General features: G+C 34.3%; 1 protein-coding gene across 8 annotated transcripts in view; it reads right to left on the bottom strand.

Annotated features, from left to right (window-relative positions):
• Window positions 1-24,762, bottom strand: part of NCOA1 (nuclear receptor coactivator 1) — a 259,770-nt gene that overhangs the window by 87,583 nt on the left and 147,425 nt on the right. For 6 of the 8 annotated variants that reach the window (XM_057497397.1, XM_036881618.2, XM_057497396.1 and 3 more), the window contains 3 exons: window positions 22,117-22,270; window positions 9,966-10,071; window positions 3,479-3,645 (listed from right to left, as the gene is read on the bottom strand). In XM_057497397.1, the coding sequence (XP_057353380.1) occupies window positions 3,479-3,645; window positions 9,966-10,054 (256 nt within the window). In that variant the 5' untranslated portion in view covers window positions 10,055-10,071; window positions 22,117-22,270. Of the gene's footprint in view, window positions 1-3,478; window positions 3,646-9,965; window positions 10,072-16,705; window positions 16,802-22,116; window positions 22,271-24,762 lie in introns of all 8 variants that reach the window. The other 2 variants (XM_036881617.2, XM_036881619.2) reach the window with 2 other exon arrangements.

A 24,762-nucleotide genomic window follows, 5' to 3' on the forward strand; every position in this document is an offset into this window, starting at 1 on the left:
TGGTGTTGTCTTCCTTGGGTCCCTTGTGTTGGGAGATCTGTGCATTTCCACGGCCTGAGAGACTATCTCAAAGAGACTTTCTATCCCTTTTTCTCTCTCTTCTTCTTCTGGTACCCCTATAATGTGAATATTGTTCCATTTGGATTGGTTGCATAGTTCTATTCTTTTTTCATTATTAGAGATCCTTTTTTCTCTCTGTTTCTCATCTTCTTTGTATTGCTGTTCTTTATTTTCTACTTCATTTGCCATCTCTTCTACCTCATCTAATCTGTTTTTAAATCCCTCATTGTATATTTCATTTCAGATACTGTATTTTAAAAATTTTCTACAGCTTTATTGAAGTCCTCCCTGAGATCTTGAATATTTTTCTATAGCTCTGTGAGTATGTTTATGATTTTTGTTTTGAAATCTTTATCAAGATTGGTGGTTTCAGTTTCACTTAGCCCTCTTTCTGGTGTTTGAGGGATTTTGGTTTGTACCAGATTCTTTTGCTGTTTATATTTCTAATGATTACTATGGAATAGTAACTTTGTATCAGTGAAGCCCTCTTGTGTCCACAAACCCTACTCTCTGGAGCTGCCCAGTATCTAGAGTGATGGCAGGGGTCACTGGTGCACAGCGCTGGTGCCTGTCAGAAGGAAAGAGCTCTTTCCTGCCTCCCAGCTGCAGTGTCTGTCTCTACTGCCAGGTTCAGTGGGCCAAGCAGCAGGGAGTAGCCTCTGTGTTATGCCCCTGAAGCTGCCATAGGTGGGCCTGCCCTCTGGTTGGCCTGGTACGATGGCCGGGGCAGCAGGTTTGCGAACCAGTGCCAGCCAGGAGGAAGGAGCAGCAGACTGCATATCGCAGTGGGGGGGGCCACAGAGCGTCATCACCCAGTGGGATGGAGTGCCTGAAGCTCCTGAAAGATCCCAATCTACCAGGCTGAGTGTGCTGGGACAATTTTATCCACTTGTCCTTTCTCCTGAGCAGCAAGCTTTGTGTAATCCTTGTCTGTTTAGCACCCCTCTCACTATTGGTAAGTCTTTCAAAGCGCCTGCCTTTCTTATGTCCCAGAGTGGCTGGTTGTGTGTATTTTTTCTACACAAGCAGCTGGAATCTCAGTCCCTCCAAGTATTCTGCCTTTCTTAGCTTTCCAACCCCACTAATCTCCAGAGCACCGTTTAATGTGGGTTCATGCTCCTGAAACAGATCTCCAGTGGTGGGTGTTCAGCAGTCCTGGGCTTCTACTCCCTCCCTGCTCTGTTTCTCTTCCTCCTGCATGTGAGCTGGGGTCGGAGGAGGGCTTGGGTTTTGCTGGATTGCAGCTTTGCTACTTTACCCTTTTTTGTGAGGTCTTCTCTTTTCCCCTGATGTAGGCAGTCTGTTGCAGTCTTCTTTTGGTTATTCTTTCAGGCTTAATTGTATTTGCTGTATTTTCATTTTATATGTGATTTTTGGAGGAGGTTTCTGCCTCATTTCTCACACCACCATCTTTTCTTCTCTGTCTCTCCTTTCTTTTTTTAAAAAAATTCATTGTTCTGGGCACCACGTCAGTGCTTTCAAATTGGAAACTTAAAACCCTCTAATTCTGAGTGGTTTTTTGGTTGTTTTTTTTTTATTACCTCTCTTATAACTTTCTCCCTTCTATGTGGTCTATTCTTTTTCTGGAACTAATCATCTGTTACATCTCCTGAACTAATACTATACACTTATTTTTCCTTGTTTTCCATTGTTTATCTTTTTATTTTACTTTCTAAGTGACTTCTTCAAATTATCTTTCAACTCTTCATCCATTCATTCAACAAATATTCATTAAAAGTCTACTATATAGCCAGGATGTTTTAGCTATTGAGGATATGAGGGTAGAACAAATGAATACCCCTCATGGAGCTCTAGAGGGAGTAAGCAGACAATAAGTAAAAAACTATGTACAATGAGTAAAAAACTATGTAATATGTTAGATGTAAAAAATACTGTGGGAAAAATAAATCAAAGAAGATGCAGACGTGTGTATTTGTGTTAGATAAGGTAGTTAGGGGCCAAGTTCATTGAGAAGAAATATTTGAACAAAGATAATAAAAGGGGTGAGGGAGTGAGCCATGTGTATATCTGGGGAAGAGCATTCCCGACAGAGGGAAGAGCAAGTGCAAATACCTGAGGCAGTGTGCCTAGAATGGTTGGGGCAGAAGGTATGAGTAGGCAAAGAGTACAAAATAAGATGAAGAGGTGGTTTTTTTCCAGCTATCCTGATTTTACATCATTCCGATGCTTGCTGTTTCGACTGTTACATTTAGTAGCATCTTATTCTTGTTTCATAGATGAAGTATCTTCTCTTTTGTTTCTGAAGGACTATTTGATGGCTTTACAGTTTCTTCTCTCTGCACTGTCTCTTGCTTCCTCAAAATTCACTTTTTTTCTGTTTGTTTTCTTGGTTTGCACTTTTATACCACAGGCTTTCCTGAAATATCTGGATTTTTATTCATATTGAAGAATGAGGTACTAAAATGCTGACTGGCAGCTGTGTGAAGAGTGGGAACAAGGCAAGGAGCTGATTTTTCATTTGGGGAATCATTCCCAACTGTCAGTGTCTAACGTGTCTTTTCCTTTGAACTACTCAATTTCCCCAGAAGAATGCTTAGGGAGTAAGAGCCAAGCTGTCAGGGTTTGAGACCAAGCAGGGAAGGGCCATATACCCTCTTGGTTATTCCCTTTCCCTGACTTACAATACCAATTTCTCCTGTCTGCTAGTCAGTTATCACTAGACTATTTTCCAGCTTCTAAAATCTTAAAATCATATCATTTTAAACATATATGTTTATTATCTTTTCACACTGCTGCTATTAATCTGAAGGTCTCTGAGGTCTTTTCCTTCTGTTATTTGTACTCTTACTCACTGTAGATTATTTCCTCATATGTTATATAAATTTCTATCTAAAATCACCCTCAGCACTTTTCCTTTAGTGATCCCATGAGGCCCAGTATGGGCATATTCCTCCAAAGTTCTTTGCTTTTGTTTTTGGTAGGCAATCCAGGGTTTTTGAGCTGTGAGGTCCCCAGTAAATATGGGCAGTATAAATATGAACCATAAAAATACACCAGGTTTTTCCCAGAGGAAACTGCTTCCCCAACCCAGAGCCCAAGAAGAGACAAACTTATTATTCAGATGAAGGGATTTTCCTAACACCAAGTTAATGTCCTTCAGCTCTAAACCAGAACCTCAGGTCTGACCCACACAACTTGTTTCCTGACTCCATCTCCCTCGACACTGGGTTCCATAACCTCCCAAGGCAATGAGTTTTGAAGTCAACTTAATAAGTCACTTTGTTGTAAGAAGGAGGCTCTCAGATTCACTTTCTAATATAAATAGCATCTAAAAAAAATGGTTTTTAAATAAAATTATGAAGTTCAGTGTAATTTCTTAATAACTAATAAAATCACATTTTAGAAATGTTTTAATAACAGAGCATACAGTCACAGGTTTGTGTTTTTTTTTTTTTACCTTGTTCCATTCTCTTCATTAGCTGTATCTGATCAACTGTCTTCTTCAAGATCTTGCATTTGTCTGGTTTTACACTTAAACTGTCAATGTCACTGATGTTGGCAGACAGTAACTCAGCTAACTCTTCTAAATATTTATTTTCTTGCTCCCTGCGCCTCTTTTCAGTGCTGGTACACAAAGAAAATTCAGTTAGTGTACATCTCTACCACCATTTTTCCTTCTCTGAGCAAGCATTTAATATTTACATATTACAGAGATCCCTATTTTTATCTAGAATATAAAAGCAGATTTAGAACACAATTTAATTCACATCTAAAAAACAGATACTACAAAATAACAAAGTGTAGAAAACAATTCTGGCTAAAGCACGTGAAGAGAATGACTGCTAACACAGATGTAGTTCTCGGTGGGGTATGTATATTGAACATCTCAAATAACTGTTAAATACTAGATACTAAAAGGAAGCTGATGGTACATATTCCAGTTGCATTTGGAATTATTTTACATTCTAAATAATGATGCCTTGAAATAGAAAATCTGAATTTTCAAACGACTATTATAAATTAAGCAGGGCAAATTATACAAAAGTTCAAATAAGTTGTAATTAGAAATCTGATAAACTCTTGATTCTGATAATGATTAGACCATTAGTTGGTCCTCACCAAAAAGAAAAAAGTATCCACCCTAAAAGCAAAATAAAAAGGATAGTAAATCAGTAGAGACAAAGGTACAGAGAAAATTGTTGTCTGTATAAAACTTTGTTCTAAAAAACATCTATTTGTGAGTTCTCATGAATGTTAATAAATAAAATCAAACTCAATTTATCTTAAAGCAAAATAATGAGAATAAAGGGAAACAGTGCATACAGCTAGGTAGGCACTTTGCATTCGTTCAGATGTAGTAAATAAATATTGTTCATTTTTGTTTTCCAGTCTGTACCCCTGGTTTACTTAGTCAAGTCATCAGGTAACTTGCTCTAACACAAAGACAGTGAGTATTACTTTGAAAATAATTTTTCTATTTTTTTTATTATCAAATTAATATAATATGAAAGACTGATCACAAGCAGCTTTTTGTTTTACAAGCTTTAACCAAAATCATTCAGCTGCATATAAAACTGGTAGGAAAAAAAAGAGAAGAGGGAAAGATCGCTGCCAAATAGCTCATCATTGACAACTAAAATATCATTTATCTTCTAATAAAAAAGACTATGAAAGTGATAGTATTCACATAACACATAGTAAGTTGAAAGAAACCAAGTCAACTAATCAAATGTATTTACCTACATGAAACAACTATAAAATGAAACCACAAATTAAAATTGTAACAATCATACATTATCTTTTTAATCTTTCATTTTTGAGAAATTATTTTCACTTTACTTAGTAAAATTTTATCTTACACTTTCCATAGCAAGTATAATCGGCAAGATATTTTGATAAATTTCACATCAACGCACTAAAAAGGAAGCATGAAGAAAATGAGTGACATACATTTTGATCTATATAAGGTTTTAGAGAACTCCAGCTCTGCAACCTGATAGGATTTTGGAGAACATAATGATTTTACCTTAGAGAAACTAATTGATACTAGACTTATTTAGTAGATTCAGTCTAAAGTATGGTCTGTTTAAATCTATGAGTATAAATTCCAACATGATTAAATTGGATTCACTTGGTGGAATTTCCAAGTCTGTTTTGACTTTAAACTTTATGTGAATTGAAGTGCTTAAAACCACCGTAAAGAAAAAAAAAGTGACATAATGACCAGGATAGGCAGAAAAGTGACAGAGGGAAGAAGCAGCTAAAATTGTGACATGTGAGCTATCTGTAAGATGACTTAAGAATGTGACCAGGAGAATCAACATGAGATGAAGTAACTAATAAGCAAGGATAGAAAATGAAAGCAGATATATTCAAATAAAGTCAGAAGTAAAGGAGGGGTAGAGATAACAAATTCTACCTTAATGGAAAAGAAGGTTTCCTTCATTACTTTGGGCCACCTACATTTTTCCTCGGACTAACCCATTTTACTTCCATTTATACTGCATACATTTTAGTTAATGCTACAATTGTTAACTTTGCATGTATATTTTTTTCTTCAACCTACTAGCTTTTTCAATAAATGCTCATATACTTATTATGTAGCAGATAACCATCTATTGTGTTCTGGGGATCCAGGAGTAAATTGGATGCAGTCCCCAGTCAGTGGGAGAACAAAGAAAAGGAGTCATAATACTACAGCAGCACTGAGAGATGGTAGCTAGACCTAAGGAGTAAGATGTGTAAATCTAGTGGTAGAATGAGATTGGTTTCCTGAAAGAAAAAAACAGCTTTTTCAAGAGCATAAGTGAGAGGAAAATATCAAATTTAAGAACCAGAAGTAGGTTCACAGCTGATAAGAAACAAAAGGGCAAGAGATGAGGTCCCGGCCAGATCACAAGGCTTTTGCATATACCATGATAAAGAACACGGTATATTGCTTAAAGGAACAAGTTCAAGCATCCTCTGTCATTTACTAGCACTGTAACCCTGGAAAAGTTACTTAATAGCAATTTAACTTCTCTACACTTCAATTTCTTTACCTGTAAAATAGGGATAATGACATTAATTACCTCCTAGGGTTTTGTGAGAATTAAAAAAAATAATACATGTAAAATGCTTGGTAGAGTTCCTGGCATATACTGTTAGCTCATGTAAATGCTATCCATTATCATCACTTCAATTATGATTATTTTTGGGTCAAGAGAGAGCCCAGAAGGATTTAAGAAAATGAATGAGTGGCATGATCAGATTTCTAAGCCACTTGAAGATAGAAAAAATGTCTCACACTTCACTTGAATCCTGATCATGCATATAGTGCTGACTAAATAGTAGGCATTTAATGAAACACTTATTCAGTTGAATTAGAAATGTTAAACAAGCACAAGAAACAGACATCCATTTTAAGATTGGCATTTTAATCCTTATTCTCTTAGAAGAGTTAAAGAATGGAGAAGAGGTAACAGGAAGGAGATAAAAGATAACCTCACACCACCAAACAATTACTAAGAAACTCCCCCATCCAGGGCCATTGTACACTGGGTTGGCAGTACCCTGAGATCTAATAAATGTTCCTTATGATTAATGAGTTCACAGTCTGTTCTGGGAGACAGCATATAAGAACAAAACTGAAGAAATATTATAAGGTGGTATTCATGTAAAAATTCAATCAGTTTCAAAATGACAAATTTTGTTAACCATAGCAAAAATATCACTTAATTAAAAGTGAATCCCATACACAAACCTGAAGGAGACAATATTTTCAAATATTTTTAAAGCAAACATGCAAATATACATATCTTTATGATACTGGAGAAAAATATATAAAAATTTTGATATTTGTAATGACACGATTATGTGCACAAATTGAAGATAATCTGCAAATAAACCATTAAAACAAACAAGAAAATTCAGAAGAATGGATGCATATGAGATCAATAGTCTGAAATGATTAGCATTCCTTTATACTAAAAACTGCCAATTAGAAAATACAACAGAAAAAAATGATACCATTCCTAAAAGTAATATTCTATGGTACCCTTGAATATAGCTAAGTAAAGGTGGGGTAGGCACTCAAAGGAGAAATTACAAACTATTATTGAAGAACAGTGAAGTCTTGAAGAAATGAAAAGCCTTAATAATCATAAATAAGATCAGTCTAGAATCTAAAGCCTAGAAAATACAAATGTCAATTCTTCCCAATTTAATTGTTAAACATAAATTAAATTCGATTCCAAATCCCACCAGGATTTTTTTCAGGGGAAATTTAAAGACCTCGTTCTAAAATCAGTATAGGGACGTAGAGGGCCAAGAACAGGGAAAACAACTGAGAAAATTAAAAACAAAGAGTGACTTGTCCCATCAGATAACAAGGCAATTGTCATAAAAAAATTCAGAATCTGATCCCAGTCTATGAAGGAACATGGTCTATGATAAAGGAACAGCACAAAAGCAGAGGAAGGATAGGGTCATAACCACTGACATCCTACATGGGGAAACAAATAAAATTAGGTTCATATATTATATCACATGCAAAAATAAATTTCAGATTAATTACAACTCTAAATGTATATTAGAAGCAAATGTATAAACAAACCCTTAATGTCTTGAAATAGAGGAAAACAATTCTGAAACAAGACCCCCGAAAGCTTGATACATGGAAACCTAAGGTTCTAAGGTATGTTAACATAAATAGAGTTAAACAGACTGGAAAAGATACTTGCATAAAATATAAGCAAAAAAGAATAGTAGCTAGAAAATTTTAATATCTCTTACAAAGAAAAAGGACAAACAACCCAGCAGGAATATAGGCAAAAGACACCACCAGGAAATACACAGAAGAGGAAACAAAAATCATGATCAGGTAATTTAGTTATTAGGGAAATGTACTTAAAACTATAACTCCACCCTCATCAGATTGGCAAAAAATTAAAAGCTAGGAGAGAATAGTGTGGGTAAGGATGTGAGAAAAAAGGAATTCTCAATACTTGTCATTTGAAGAGCAATATAGTAATTACCTGATTAACATAAAAATGTGCACAGATTCTAAATAAATTCTTATGTATAAAATAGGAGGTATGTATGAGGATGTTTGCTGAAGTATGGACTCGAAGAGTAAAAATTTATGACAAAAAATTATTGATTATCTATCTATCGGGAATGTCTATCTGTAGGGAAACGGATTTTTCAAATGTTACATTCATGCAATATGATATTAATAAAGAGGTAATAAGATAGAACACATATCTCAAGATCCATGCTGAATAAAGTATACTGTATAAAAATATATAGTGTTGTACAATATTTAAATTTAATAAACCTTTTATATTGACAATGATTATTTATTGTCACATATGTGATTATTAAAGACAGATTGGTAGAATTAATTGCAGACAAACTAACTTAATCATCAATAGTTTTACTACTTTTATTTAAACAAGACCATGCAAATATAAAATATTAACAAAATATTAACAATACAGAAAGATATTATCAATTATATGTGATGGGTATACATAGTCTCCCAGTCTCTTATAGATTCAAAAAATTTTCCCAAACAAAAAAAATTAAATGTAAGACAATAGTTTCATTTATTTATTCTTAGGTTTTCCTTTAAGTGTGACTGACTTTATGTATGAACAAGAACATTAACTTGACAAAGCAAATCTGGGCTGTATCTTGATATCAACATTCCTCCTAGCATCTGGACTCTAACCTGTGATTATGAGTACTGAGATTATCATTGTTCTATGATAGCTTCTCCGAACTGATTAAGAAAAACTGTCATTTTTCTTTCTCCAGCCTAGGGCCCTGGCACTCTCCTGTTAAAATCCTTCCTTTCTCCCACAGGAGAAAGAAATATATAATCCAATGACAGAAGAGTGTTCTACTACGTCACTGTCTAGATCAGTGATGTCAATTGGGGGCCCATATTGCATTCCTTGTCCCCAAGAGGTATTTGACAATGTTTAGGAAATGTTTTTGGTTATCACAACTGATATGACATTTTGATTATCATACCTGATATAAACATGCTACTGGCTGAACAACCCATAATATACAACATAGCTCTCCACAACAAAGAATTATTTGGTTGATACTGTCAATAAATATATAAAATAGTGTGAAGATTGAGAAACCTTGCTCTAAATCCTAGAAGATAACTCGTGTAAGACCCTACTTTCCTCCTCTTAGGGGGGAAGATGCTCTTTTGATTTGATGAGGTTTCTTCTCTGTCTGGCTGTTGTTAGAGTCTTCTTTGCAATAATTCTCTTTTAGCCTATTTAGGTATTCCTTATAACACAAAACTTTTCAATTCCACAAATAATCATAGTTTAAAATCTTGATATTGTAACAACACATTTCTTATTTCCACTAATACCATAATGTTTTAAGGTAATAGTTGAAGATGTACAACAGATTCATTTATTCATTGCAAAATATTTACTCTGTCCTTACTATATTTAAGCTACATGTATTAGGAAGTAGGGATAACATGGTGAGCAAGAACAGAGAAGGTCCTTACCAAATGGAAGCTTACTGGGCATGTAGTAGAGAAGCCAGGGATTCATGAAACAATCACACAAACTACAAAAAACCTGAAATTATGGATTGGAGCTATAATTTATATGTGAGACAGACACGTGAATGGGGGAGACTTGACATAATAGTTATGGAAGGAAGAGAAGGTGGCTTTAAAAGAAGCAGTGACTAAGCTGATGTCTAGAGAACCTACAGGTGTTGACTACAGGAAATCTAGAGGGAACAAGCGGGATTGTGAGAGCAGTATATGCAAAGGCCCTGGGGAAGGAAGAGAACATGGTGACTATGAGGGACTCACTCAAAAAGGCGAGTGAACTTAGAGTAGATGAAACAAAGCTCTAAAGTGGTGATGAAAATCATAAAGCAGCTCGGCCAGAAACAGATTAGGAAAAGAGCATTCCTACCTTGATGCCAGTGTGTCACATGGCGATCCTTTTCTCTTATGTGAATCTGGGTTAGCAGGGTCAGATGAACTATCCCCAAGGCCACTCATGTTGAAAAACTTCACACCTAAAAAGGAAGGACAACAATAAGAAACCTACCTTAATGAACTTTCTAACTGAAGGGGGAGAAGGAAGTTCCCTATGTTAGAAATCATCTAAACACTGTAGTCTTTTGATGAATAGTTACAGTCATCATAAAAGCATCCATATCTATACAAAAGCTCAGGAATCATCAACAATTTAGTGTTTTTGCACTTTCTTTTCTGTATCTGTAAAATGAAACTAAGAATCCCTTATGAAATCATAGAAATCAATTAGGATGAACAAATTGTTAGAATAATTAAAGACATATGTATCTGTTTATACATAAATATAAAACTTTTACATATAAATGCAAAAACTGAATGTATAGCTAAGAGTCAGAGAAATTATTTTTTATATTTATTTTTTTCAGGCTGTACTTTGAAAAGGATTTAAAACAACTTTTACCCATAAGGTTGGGATTTTACATTGGTAGGAAAATAAATAATATACACATGATTAAAGTTAAAGTGATGAACTAGATTTAGTACTTACCAACTTTAAATTCTATACTCCTAACCTCGTGTTTATGTAGTCAGGCGACAAAGATAAAATGTTTAGTCTATGTTAGGATCTCGGTATAGATGCCAGAGAACACAAAGTCATTTCCCCTAGCATGCCAGCCAGGTCTCTCTCACATGTCATGCCAGTTAGTGACTGCACTAACAAATCCCTCTGACCTGACCCTATCAACCACTCTTCTTTGTAGAATCCCTAATAAAACTCAGAATCCCTATCCTTGGCCTTATTTATATTCATCACTGCCTTTGGATTTTATTAGTGTCAAACAACATACCTCCTTACTCTCTTTTTTTCATCTTCCTTTATGAAAAGAAAGAAAAGTCTTCATAAATAGGAAAACTTTTAGCCTTTCCTTAAATTCTAGAATAATTAAATAACTTTAATACTGTATGCTTGGCAGCCATGCTTGAGGAGTTATATAAAGAATGTTGAGATTTGTAAGAATTTCTCACATGGCTTTAATTCATACATCTGCATAAGTCCTTTTCCCTAGTTCTATAACTTCCTCTGTCTCTGGCCCTTTCTCAGTACAAAGACTCATATTCCCTTTTCAGTGTACAAACAATATCTAAAATTCTAATAATGAATTTATTATTTCATGCAATGAAAAAGGCACATTTCTGATCTCTCCATGTTGGAAGTGCAGTTCGTGAAAATTTGTTACTTGGTGAATTGCAATCTTGTAATTTTTTTTACTCTTTTCTTTTACTCCTCATTTCTAATTGGTTATCCATGTCCTATCAATTCTTCCTTAACAAAAGATCTTAGACTGTCCCCTCATTCATTCACAGGTACATTTATAATCCTAGTTTGGAACCAAATGCCTCATTCTGGATTAATTCAAGATCCTTTTATCATGTTTCTCAATTTCAGTCAGTCTCACTTCTAATCTGTGCTATAAACAGCAGCTAAACCATTCCTGCTCAAATGTCATTTTCTAGATACTACTTCCCTGATGAGGAATCAAGTGAATCTCCCTACTGGATGGAACATTATGATTAAAAACATGGTCTCTGGGGCCAGAAAGACCTTGTGTAAATCCTGGCTTAACCACTACTTGCCTATTTTTGGGAAAAGCACATAATCTCCTTAAACCTAATTCTTCATCTGCAACATAGGGATAACCATATTTACCTACCTTTAGATTTCTTGTTAGGCTTGAATGAAATAGTGCATTTAAAACACACTGTAAGTCCCTGGAGAATGTAGACTACTGTTACTATCTCCCCTTCTGACAGAGAGCTAGCTCCATGAGGGGCAGTGTTCATTCAGTTGACAGCTCATTCCATACTTCCTCAGCAATAAATACAATAGATACTTTTCATTGCTTCCTTCATTAATGCTCAATACATATGAAATATTATTATTCTACTGGACTGCCAGCTTATTTGAAACAGTCTCCTTCTGGAAACACTGCTATCCATTGGCTTCTGTGATACCACACTTACTTCATTTATTTTGCAAATAAACCAAACATCTTTCATGCATCAGGCACTATGCTAGGAGCTGAGCAAACACTGGACAGCAAAACAGAAGTTTCCTGTCCTCATGAGTGAGAGACATAAACAAATAAAGTACAAAAATAATATATTATTTTAAATTGTGATACAAGTTATAATAGAAAGGAACAGAGTTCCATAGAGAAAAACAATAGAGAAGACCTAATTTTCATTGGGGGACCAACTGAGGCTTCTCTGGAGAAGTCATATTTAAGCCATGACCAGAAGGATTAGAGCGTGGTTTTCTTTTTACCTTATTCTCAGAATTTTTGTCCCCTTTGGGGGGTTACAGTTCCTCATGGTTGTAATGTCCCAGGCCCCTTTCTTTCTCATACTATACATTATTCTGGGGTGACTCACTCAACTCACTCAAAATAGTTTTTAAAAAAATCTCTATACTGATTACTCCTGAATATCCATCTCTAGCCCAGATCTCCTGGGTCTCAGATGGGTAATCCAACTCCTCAACACTTATCTCCATCCAGATGTCACACAGGCAGGCACTTCAAATTCAACTTCCAAAATGAACTTAATAACATTTCCTCCTCGTGTATTTTTTTCTCTGTTAGTAAACTAGACTCATTTTAGTCTTTTCTCTCATACCCCATATGCAAGCAAACACCAAGATTTGTCAGTTTTTTATTTTCTAAACATTCCTAAAATCCATTCCTTCCTCATATTCTCCTCTTGCTATCTCATGCTGGACTACTACTAAAATAGCTTCCCAGATGGTCTCCTAAGCTGCCAGAGTAGTTTATCAAAAAATAAAAGTCTGATGATGCCAATATCTTGCTTAAAACCCTTCACTAAATCCTCATTACCCATAGGGCAATAGTCAACCTCTTTAACATAATGTACAACATAATATACAATGTTTGCATCAGCTCTCATTTATTGTGTGTCCGTTAAAGAATGTGGTAAGTAACTAGAAGCCTGTCCAATCAAGTGTGTATAGAATACATATGTTATACATTATATAGTACAGACATATGATCTATATATAAACAGATTATATATGTTATATCCCACATACAACCTCTCTATACACATGTATAGACTGCATATGTTGATTTTAGTTTAACTCTAAGAAAGACTATGAAAATCACTGTCCTCACAGAGCTTCATTCTATTGTGAGGGAAACAGACAATAAATAAAAAGTAAATTACAAAGTATATTAAAAGGTGATAAGCACTATGGAGAAAAATAAGGCAAAAATAGAGGCTTAGATGTGTAGAAGGGGAGAGGCAGCAATTTTAAGTAAGGTACTTAGTTAAAGGCCTCACTGAGATATGAGGAAAGAAGGAGGTAAGGGTCTGGAGGAAGAATGCTCCAGGCAGGGGAAAAGGGGTGGGCGGTAAGGCTTTAAGGCGAGCATTACTATGCTTTTTGAGAATCTCAGTTTGGCTAGAACCAGGGGCTGAGGGAGGGAGTAGGAGATGGGATCAGTGAGATAATAGAAAGCTGTATCATATAAGGACTTAAAAACCACTTTAAGGACTTTGGCTTTACTACGAGTGAATTAGGCAATTTTACTGGAGGTTTAAGAACAGAGGAATGACAAGATCTGATTTTCATTCCAAGACTTCCTTTATGAAGGATAAGTATCAGTCTTTCTTATCTCAGTATCTGGCAGTTAAATTTCCAAACACTAATGGGCATTTGCCTTTGGATATCCCACTGCCACCTCTAACTCAACATGCATAAACCACAATGGACTTTTATGTTCCAGATTTCTACTAATTATAATTAAATGATATGAGTTGCATTACGGATTCATGTCACCATAAAAAAAATTTGTTAAACCTCTCGTGGAAGGGAAAGAGAGGACCTACAGTAAGGAAAAGAATTACAATTCACTATGGACAAATTCAAAAGGCATACATGCCAGGCTTGCAACAACCATCACTAGAACAAAAAAGATGTTGAAAAACCCAACCTTGTTTTGTCAGCAACCATTCTGAAACACACACATGAAACAAGAATCAGCTAAATGATACATTACTAGAATTAATAAAACTGCCACCTGCTTTTCCTATGGAAATTCACAGAAATAAAAATGAGATTAACCAAATAATCATAGAAGTAAAGAAGCCCATTAATTTTATTTTCACATAGAAGTAAAATGTAAATATTTTAAAATTTATTAGCACAGAAAATAAAAATATGTAATATATAAGAATGAAGAGCATCAATCCTAAACTTTTTAACAAAAGTAGAAGTAAAAGAGGGAAGAAATGATAGCAGGGAAGAAAATGAAAGATAAGGCTAGAGCTTGCTAAAATCCCAAAGAAAAGAGGGAACTCCTACTTCATGTTCTGGGGTTACTTCTTGCTTCCTTAGCTGTCCATCTTCTCTGCCTCCAAAGACATTAGGTTATACCCACCTAAGAACTTACCTATCTGGAATTCTACTGGCTCTCAAAATACTCCTAGGCATATATTTCTTTTTATAATGTGCTATAAATTATAGTTTTCTTGTATCTCCTTCTAGATTACGAATCCAAACCCAGTTACTAGATCATTTCACTGCATGTCCAATATCTAACATTATGCCCAAAAGATAAAGAAGCTAAAATATGTGATGAATTAGAAGTGATTAAGTTATTTCACTAACATGACATTTAAAACTTTTAAAGTATATAAGATCTTTTTATGGTTAAATGTATTCTGTAATCTTTCATAATGCTTTGGAATTCTTTTCTATAATTCAGAATTTCTTGAAATCCTTGTTCCCTTGTTTTCAATGGGAAAAAAAGAAAAACTATCTTCTTGGTCTAAAAACTGGAGAACATCTCTAATAATTTTGAAAACATAAAGATGTACTGTTTTGCAGATACCTCCTATAATACTTCACAGCACTGTAGAGACACAAAGACATGTAACAGCTGTACACGGTAAACATAAGCAATACAATCTCACAGATTGGATTATTTTAAGTAACAAATCTGGATTTACAAAGAAATTCCCCATATTGTGCTACCCTCAGACTACTGGCTGGAGAGTGACATCTGCTAAATTTATCTGATATTCTGGGGCTGAGGAGACATCAGATAACAATTCAACAACAGCCCAACAGGCTGGCCTACCAAAATAAGAGCCAATATTAAGAAGCTATGAGAGAGTCACCAACAATTTGCTGATGATATGATTCTGGTATTAACTGCTTTCTATTTACAAAACACAATCAACAGATAGTGGAATGCAAAACCTCTGATGAGTGAAAACTATTATAGCCATTCTATTTGTGGAATGGCTTTATATTTGGCAGTAAGGGTACTTAAAAAGGTTCATTAAGAAAACAGTTGTTGGTTTCAGGGAACCAATTTGCATATTGCCTTTTAACAAAGGTTTCTAAGTAAAAGTACCCTGTTGATTTAAAAAGAGTTGCTAAATTATACCCAAACAATCACATGCAATCTCTAGAGAGGTTTTAGTAACTAGAAACCACATCTATCACTATTCAAATGGACCAGACTAGCCAAATGGGTGGGGCTGAATAAATAAGCACTTTATATTTCAGCTGAATTATAAATATCCACAAGAAATTTGTCACTCACTTCCCAGATTTAGCTAAGAACTGCATAATTTGAAAATCAGTAACAATTAGTTAATAAACAACTCTAATAATATACCTTAAAATGCTTAGCAGGCAATTAGCATAGAGAAGTGCAGATGATGAGAGGAAACTCTGAGAGAGCTAAACTTTCCCAAGTTGATAGCTGTGTGAAAAGAATCACACAGGAAAAATCATAATAAGTAAATTGCTCCTGCACTGGTAACGGCCATGAAAAAATGTTTCTCAACCTGGAGGCCTCAGACACCTGAGGTTCTCTAAAAGGCGTTTTCAATTTTGTCTTTTCATTTCAATGACTTGAAATCTTTGCCATGTGATATGAAAGGAGAGGGTCTTTAGGATTTTCTTTGTCCTTTTTATGGTGGAATAGTTTCCCATTGTTAGGATATACCACACTTTATTTATCAGCTGATGACCATTTAGGTTTTTCCATTTTGGGGGCTACTTATCAATAATGCTGCTGTAAACAGCTACATGCTAATTTTTATGTGACCATGTCTTCAGTTCTCTTGGGTATACATCTAGGTGTGGAACTACTAGGTCATATTATAACTCTCTTTAACATACTGAGGAACTGCCAAATTGTCCTCCACAATGGCTACACCACCTTAAGTTCTCACCAGCAATGTACAAGCATTCCAGTTTCTCCACATTCTCACCAAAAATTTCCTATTTTGAAATTTTATTTTATAGCCATCCTAGTAGGTGTGAAAATGGTATCCCATTATAACTTTATACTGATTTACATTTCCCTAATTGCTAGTGACCTTGAGCACTGTTTAATGTGCTTATTGGCCATTTGTACATCTACTCTGGAAAAATGTCTATTCCAGTCCTTTGCCTATTTTTCAGTTGGGTTTTCTTCTTATTGTTGAGTCCTAAGAGTTCTTTATATTCAGATACTAGACCTCTTTCAGATATAAAATTTGCAAATATTTTCTCCCATTCTGTGGGTTATCTTTTCACTTTTTATACAGTGGCTTTTGATGAACAAAAGTGTTAAATTTTGATGAAATCCAACTTACCTACCTCTTCCTAGTTCAATAAGTATAATGCCTGGGCTTCTTCTATTGGTTATTATTTTTCCTGTACATGGGCCATACTTTTCTAGCTTTGCATGCCTGGTTTTTTAAAAAAAATACAGATATTTTGAAGCAAATGACTGAACAAGGATTTCTTTAAATATCTGGAAACAAAAATTGTCTCTGAAACCATACAGCCAGGGACCAATGCTCAGATGGTGGCTATCCCTGGCTCAGAGAAGAGACCCTCCCCTCATACTCTCTGCCATAATCTTGACCACTTCTGCAGGGAATGCAAAGACAAAGAAATGGATTCAAAGCATGAGTTCTTAAAAATAAAGACATCAGTTTATTTCATTTCATTGAATCTACTAAATATAAGATTTTTCTTGAAGTGTTTTTTGCTAAAAAAAAATCCTGTGCAAAAAATCTTTTTAAATTTCTTATGCTAATAATAAAGACATTTTCAAGGATATCATGTGGTACTATCTGGTAACTTAACTACTAAAAGTATGCAATGCTGAAATAATGTATTTAATAAATTTATGTTAATTACTAAAAGTTTATTCTAAAGATTAAGAGACAATGCTTTTTTGCATTAAATGGGAAGAAAAAGTTTAGACAAAATGTAAAAGTTTTATTTTGTTTTCTATAAATAAATAAATAGGAATGAAACTGAATTCATTTTACAACCCAATATTTTAAATTCCTCACACTGACTTTATTTAAAATTTGATTTTTTAAGATAAACATACATGCATTTACCTTGCTAAAATATTCCTATTGTAAGAACTGTGAGGAAAAGAGTCAACATATGAAATACATATTTCTGGTAGCTATCTTATTAAATAACATTTCCTTATAAATCTATAAAACTAAATGATTCCAGTTATCTGAAAATGACATAGGGTAATTGTAGATACACTGTACATGCTTCCAACGTAGTACAAGCTACATTCTTCTAACTTGTGAAAAATATGTTATTTCTTAAAAAGAAAAGGCTTAAAATTAGTTTTACAGTTGTCTTTAACCGTATAAACAGAGTATTTGATATTTAATTGCATATACACAGGAAAACAGTTCATAACATCTAGCATTGAGCAAAAGAAAATGATGATCACAGAGACAAAATTAAGTTACAAAAAGTTTAGTGTCTATCTCTTTCCACTAACTCTACCTTCTTTCACAGACTCAGATACTAATGAGCAGAAAAACAGCTGGAAGCTGGGGCCAGAAGAGAATGAAATCAGTATTAGAACACAGATAATCTACAGATGATTATCCAAAACCAAATAATCACATTTATTACATAAAACTACTCTAATATCTAAAATAAAGAATGAAGCCCCTGATCATAAGTTGTTCAATTTCCCCCAAATACTTCAGAAACTCATTTCAAAATATAGTATGGTTAAATGTACATACATAAACCAATAAAATGAAAATGTACTGAAATTTTATCTTTAATGTCAATAAGGCAGAAGTACCAAAGTAATAGAGATGTACGGGTCAAAATAATTTGTCAAAACAATGGAATTGTATTTTGTGGGCACTAGAAATGATGTCAAGTAAGCCCCCAGTTAATTTTAGAGTCATCTCTCCAACTAGAGGAGAAGGGGCATGAATAAATCACAATACAAATCTACATATAATCTTCATTGCCCAGCTTTATAGAAAGAACAGGCATTTTTTAAAGCCCAGCTTATTAAAACTTAAGTCATCTCATTCAATTTATAGTTGGCAAAAACATTATTGATATTGATAAAAATGAAAAAAAAAATCTCCAAGTCTCTCGGCAAATAGCTGGTTAAAAAACATCAATATCTCCTCAGTGATCATACTAACTTACCTAGTTATCTCCCTTCCAGTATAGTGCTCCACTGAAGACTAACTCCGAACACGTGAAACTGAAATTCCACTATCTAGTGTTCTCAACAGAATAACTATGAAAATAATCCTTATAAATATTAAACTGGAGACTCAGATTTACAAAATTTCAGAATAAGAGGGACGCCCTGCAATTGTCATCTAGTACAGTGCTTCTCAAACTTTTTGACTATATATATAGGTCACTTAGAATTGCCTGTTCCTACTTCTGCAGTATTAAGTTAGTAGTAACAAAGAATTTGAGAGAAACAAAATAATGAAAATGTTCACACACAAAAACTGTAGGCCCATTAATATGCATTTAATTAAAGGATGCCAATGTAGTAATATATGTATTGAGCATTGGTGTGTTTTATATGTATTAACTCATTTATTCTTCACAACTGCCCTGTGAAGTGCATATTATTACTTGTCTCCTCTTTACAGAATCACTGATTGAGTTCAACAATCTTACCTTACTAATAAAGAAACTATGGTATGATAAGGATGATGATGACGATGACAACTAACACTTATATGGGATTTACAATGTACCGATCAATGTTCTACACATCTAACTAATATTATTTACTTATAAGTCTTACTGATTCATTCACTCATAAAATATGAAGAGGTAGCATTATAAGCCATTTTGGAAATGAGAAAGATGAGAGATGGAGAGGTTAATCTGCCCAACGTCATGAGTGGCAGAGGTAGAAATTATTCTTAGGTAATTTGGTTCCAGAATCTGGCTATGCTTAAATTTACATAATTAACCTACAGTCACAGAACTGATTAAGTAGAAAAGCAACAATAGATTCCCAACTTTTGCTTTTGCCTCTCCAACACATTAAAAGGCTTCTTCATTAAGAGTCTTCCCAGAAAAGTTGACATTAAATTATGCCACATCTAGCAATCCTGTATGGCATTTACAAGTTTCTCAAACATATGAACAGAGAATCTTTTCAATTCTTAGTCCAAACATCACAGAGAAGTAAATAAAACTGATTAGATACCTAATTCTCACTTATCTTCTATGGTCATTATAACACAAAACCAATTATTTCCTATAAGATGTGATTCAATTTAAAATATAAATGTACTATTCCTTCAAAATCAAAAGTTCTGTCTTTACAAACCCTAATTTTTGTCCATTTACAAATCTTGGATTCTAATGTTATATGTATACATAAATAAAATTCCTTTCAATAACATCCAAATCATCTTTAGGAATCTGTCTGGAAATCTGGGCTCCTACCATGTTTTAACAGACTTCCTCCTGAAAAAAATCGGTATAGCCTTTGTCTTACCAGATAAAGCTCTCAGTAACAAATCCATGAATCTCCAAAGTCCCATACCATAGTCTCTTTAGAAAGGAAATAGATGGAAACAGACAAGCTCAAAATGAATGCCGTTTTACAAAAAAGCTAGCCTGTACCTTTCCAAAATGTCAATATCATGGAAGACAAAGAAAATCAGATAAACTATTATAGGTTAAAAGAACCAAAGCGATGTGACAACTATGCAATGTATGACTCTGATCAGATAACTGATGACATTTTAATATGGATTGCATATTACATAATAATAATAATGAAAATGTTAAGTTTCCTGAATTTTACTATTATATTGTGGTTAAGTAGGAGACACATACTGAATATTTAGGCTAAAGATCATAAATATCTACAACTTACTCTCAAATGATACTTCATCATGTTCATAATGGTGGTGGAGGAGGAGCAGAGGTAGTAGTAATTACAGAGATAAAGCAAAGGTCACAAATTGTTTACAACTGGTGAAAAGGCAATGTGCACACAGGTGTTCAGAGTACCAATCTTATAGTTATTTGGTTGGTAGGTTTAAAATTGTTTTTAATAAAAAGGGGAAGTAGAAAAGACAAAAATTTTCATCATGACATGAAGAAAACATGATTTTGAGAGTCACTCACTAAACAGTAGATTAAAGAAAAAGACACCAACATCAGAGTTTTTTCCTCTCCCTTTCTATTTCATAAAGTTAAGGTACTAACACTCCCTTCCTGAAAACTCTTAAAGTGAGGGCTCTCTTACATGACTAAAATTTCTCTTAATTATAATACAACCTCCTCTGCAAACCATTTTTTAAATAACCAGAATGCTTACTAACTCATTTCTATCTTCTTATTGAAAATCAACAGTCTATTTCAAACAAGAAAACATAGTTAATAAATACAATTATCATTGGCTAATAAAAGCCAGAAACTTGGAATGTGTTTGTTCTAGAAACCAATGAGATTTTAGAGGTAGTGGGATCAAATAGATATCCTCTCAAATCATTTTGTACCTCCAGTCTTCGCTTTAAAGCTCTCTGCCCAATAATGCCTTTACCTCCCAAATTCATTGTTTACTCCAAACAAAGGTGTTGCTTGTCAGCCAACTAAATTTAACTCCCTTTAATTTCTATGATTGTTAAACCCACTCTCCAAGTTGACAAGCTCTCTTTCCCCACAGTGACAACCATCTTCTCCTTTAAAAGTGGGTAGTTGTGCAGCTGGGGCAGGATGAGAGTGGTTACTGAGGTACTGATATTGTTCTACTTCTTAACCTGGATAGTGCTTACACAAACATATTCAGCACAGAACTTAAGAGTTATTCACTTAAAATTTGTGATTTTTATCTATGTTATAATTCAATTGAAATGTCTATTAAATTTAAAAACTTCCTAGTGGAAGTCTTCCTTTTACTGATTTGCCAGTTCCTGATTACTCTTCAACTTTTTACCTACCATTGTGGCTTGGTTCATATTTATTTTTCTAACCATAGTCTGCTATGACCATTGTCATGTTCTATTCCCTCAATTAGCTCATGAACTCTTAGAAAACAACAGTGTAAAAACACCCAAATGTACAAAATGGACACTAGATCTACATAAATTTAATGACTGGATATATATTAGAAATATACAAACTAAATCTAGGGATGGTTCAGTATAATTTTTCGGCTGCCATTTTTAATTCAGTAAGGACTTGAGGGTCTCATTAAGATACTGATTTTATAATATTAATTTCAATGTGCATTAAAGCTGTTTATAAAGTGTAATCTAGAGCTTTTCTGCTATTGTCACTTAAGAATATCAGCACACATTGTATAATAACCTTGAAGCTTCTCAAGATTAAACACATATTTCCATAAAAAGTAAGAGTCAACAGGATGGGTGGGTGGGGAGCGTGAGGGGGTAGAATGGGGCACAAAAATTCTCAATCATAATGTAAATTGGTCACGGGGATGGGAATACAGCACAGAGAACATAGCCAAAGGTTCTATAACATCTTCCTATGTTGACAGATAGTAACTGCGTGAGTAGGGGTGAGGATTTAATAATGTGGGTAACTGCTGAACCACTGTGTTGTATACTTGAAACCAATATAAGACTGCATTATCAACTATACTTCAATAATAAATAAATAAATAAAAGCAATAACAGAAAAAAAAAAAGTCAACAGGTAACCATTTTTCCCTCCATAGTTTTATAGAAACAAAGCTCTTTAAAAACAGAGCTACAATTCCTACCTGGGAGACGTCTTTGTTCATAATGAGTCTTCAAAACAGGTATGGTCAAATCTAGTGCTCCAGAGGATAGCTTCCAGGGGAAGGGATAATGATGTTTCCAGAGATGGTTTGTGTCTCTTCACTCTTAAGTGTTTAAGGCCAATTATGCAAACAACTAAAAAAAAAGGAGAAAAAAATTAAAAGTAGAAGAGAAGTTAGACTGTTGTTTTATTTTCTAAGTAATGATAAAGGTCAGAAACACTAGGTAAAGAAAGAAAATACAACGTTTAAGGCCAAATGGAAAATTATTTCGAAAAGACAATGGATGAAGATCTGATTTCACAGCTGAAGTCCTTTCTGATGATTAAATAGGTATTCCTATTTAAGACTGCTGCTTAGATAATACATAATTACATTCTACCCATAATCTTCTGAAAGACCCATTTATATGTCATCTAAAAATTTTTTTTCTGGCTATCTTTGTATGTTTATCCTTCTTTCTACTTACAAATACTGCTTTTCACATTTTCAGTTTGCACTTAATTTTTACTTTGATTTCTGTAATATGCTATGTATCCTAATTACTAGGATATTTTCTTTTAAACATTTTTTTTTATTATAATTATTTTTTATTGAAGGGTAGTTGACACACAGTATTACATTACATTAGTTTCAGGTGTACAACACAGTGATTCAACATTTATATACATGATAATTCTAGGTACCAGCTATCACCATACCAAGTTGTTACAATATTTTGACTATATTCCTTATGCTATACATTACAACCCGGTTACTTATTTATTTTACAATTGGAAGTGTGTACTTTTTTTTTGTTTTGTTTTTGTGGTTTTTTTTTTTTTTTTGTGAGGGCATCTCTCATATATATTGATCAAATGGTTGTTAACAACAATAAAATTCTGTATAGGGGAGTCAATGCTCAATGCACAATCATTAATCCACCCCAAGCCTAATTTTCGTCAGTCTCCAATCTTCTGAAGCATAACAAACAAGTTCTTACATGGAGAACAAATTCTTACATAGTGAATAAGTTACATGGTGAACAGTACAAGGGCAGTCATCACAGAAACTTTCGGTTTTGCTCATGCATTATGAACTATAAACAGTCAGTTCAAATATGAATACTCATTTGATTTTTATACTTGATTTATATGTGAATACCACATTTCTCTATTATTATTATTATTTTTAATAAAATGCTGAAGTGGTAGGTAGATACAAGATAAAGGTAGAAAACATAGTTTAGTGTTGTAAGAGAGCAAATGTAGATGATCAGGTGTGTGCCTGTAGACTATGTGTTAATCCAAGCTAGACAAGGGCAATAAAACATCCACGTATGCAGAAGATTTCTCTCAGAACAGGGGGAGTGAGGTTCTAAGCCTCACCTCCGTTGATCCCCAATTTCTCACCTGATGACCCCCCTGCGACTGTGCCTGTCTTAGGTTGTTCCTCCCTTGAGGAATCTTACCCGTCTCTGGCTAACCAGTCATCTTCCGGGGCCATACAGGGAAATGTAAAGTTGGTAAGTGAGAGAGAAGCCTTATTGTTTGAAATGGTTAGCTTTTTACTTCTTTGCATATTTATGCCCTGTAGCTTCTATGCCCAGCATTTGTCTTGAGGTATCTTTACCACTTGGAAGAATTATGATACTCGGTAAATTTGATATGAGGCACGAATTCTATTTAAGGGTTGTAATTAGGAAGGAAGAAGAAAAGCTATAGAAGTAGCAGGCGGAAGAAAGCATGGGAAGATTGATTATTTCTTTGACATATCTTCTTGTAGAGTAACTTCAGCATGTATAGGTTTTAAACTACTGCTTAAATTGCGCACACACATTAACATAATAGGAGTATAGTTACATAACCAAAGCATACCTGTAATTACCAGCCATCTCCAGTGAAACCAAGAAAACCAGTTAGGCACCTTAGGCATTTGTGAAAACTTATCTATGATATGGTGGATATTGTCCAACTGAACTTGAACAGTCTGAGAGAAATCAGACAAATTAAAACAACCCATTCCTGGGGAATGTTCACATCCCATATGTTCTTTTAACAGTAAATAGTCTGTAGTTGTAAGATTTTGGAGCGCTACAATTTGCACTTCTCCTAATTCTTGATTGAGTTCCAACAGTATAGATCCAGTCAAATTTGTTGTTTTACTGTATGCACAGGCCAGCTTAGACATCTCCTTCTTCATTCCCATGGCAAGTCCAGGAACTGGTGGGATGAGTGCATCTACACCTGTAGCAGTGCGTGGATCTTTGCTTTCAAACATTTTTTTATTGAAAAAGTTTACAAACATTTTATATTCATAATATTTAAAAATAAAATCCATTGAGCTCTCGTTCCAGTAATGATGGACTATCTTATATTAGACTAGCTTGCTCACAGAGAGCAATTATTAACACTAGACAAAGTATAAAAAGTAACTGTTCAAAGATACTGAAAAGTGACCAAAAGCAGGCATAAATGTAGATTTAATCACTGAAAGAAAGGCAACATACTGGATGAGATCTATACTTCTAAGACTTTCGCTTAAGAGAACGCTTCCCAGTAGACACCTTAAGTACTGGGAATCTAGACCTAATGGAGAAAACCAGTCTCACTGGCTTGAGGCATTTGAGAATGTAGTTCAGACCTGACA

Source organism: Manis pentadactyla, chromosome 2 (assembly GCF_030020395.1).
Source record: "Manis pentadactyla isolate mManPen7 chromosome 2, mManPen7.hap1, whole genome shotgun sequence".
Lineage (NCBI taxonomy): Eukaryota > Metazoa > Chordata > Mammalia > Pholidota > Manidae > Manis > Manis pentadactyla.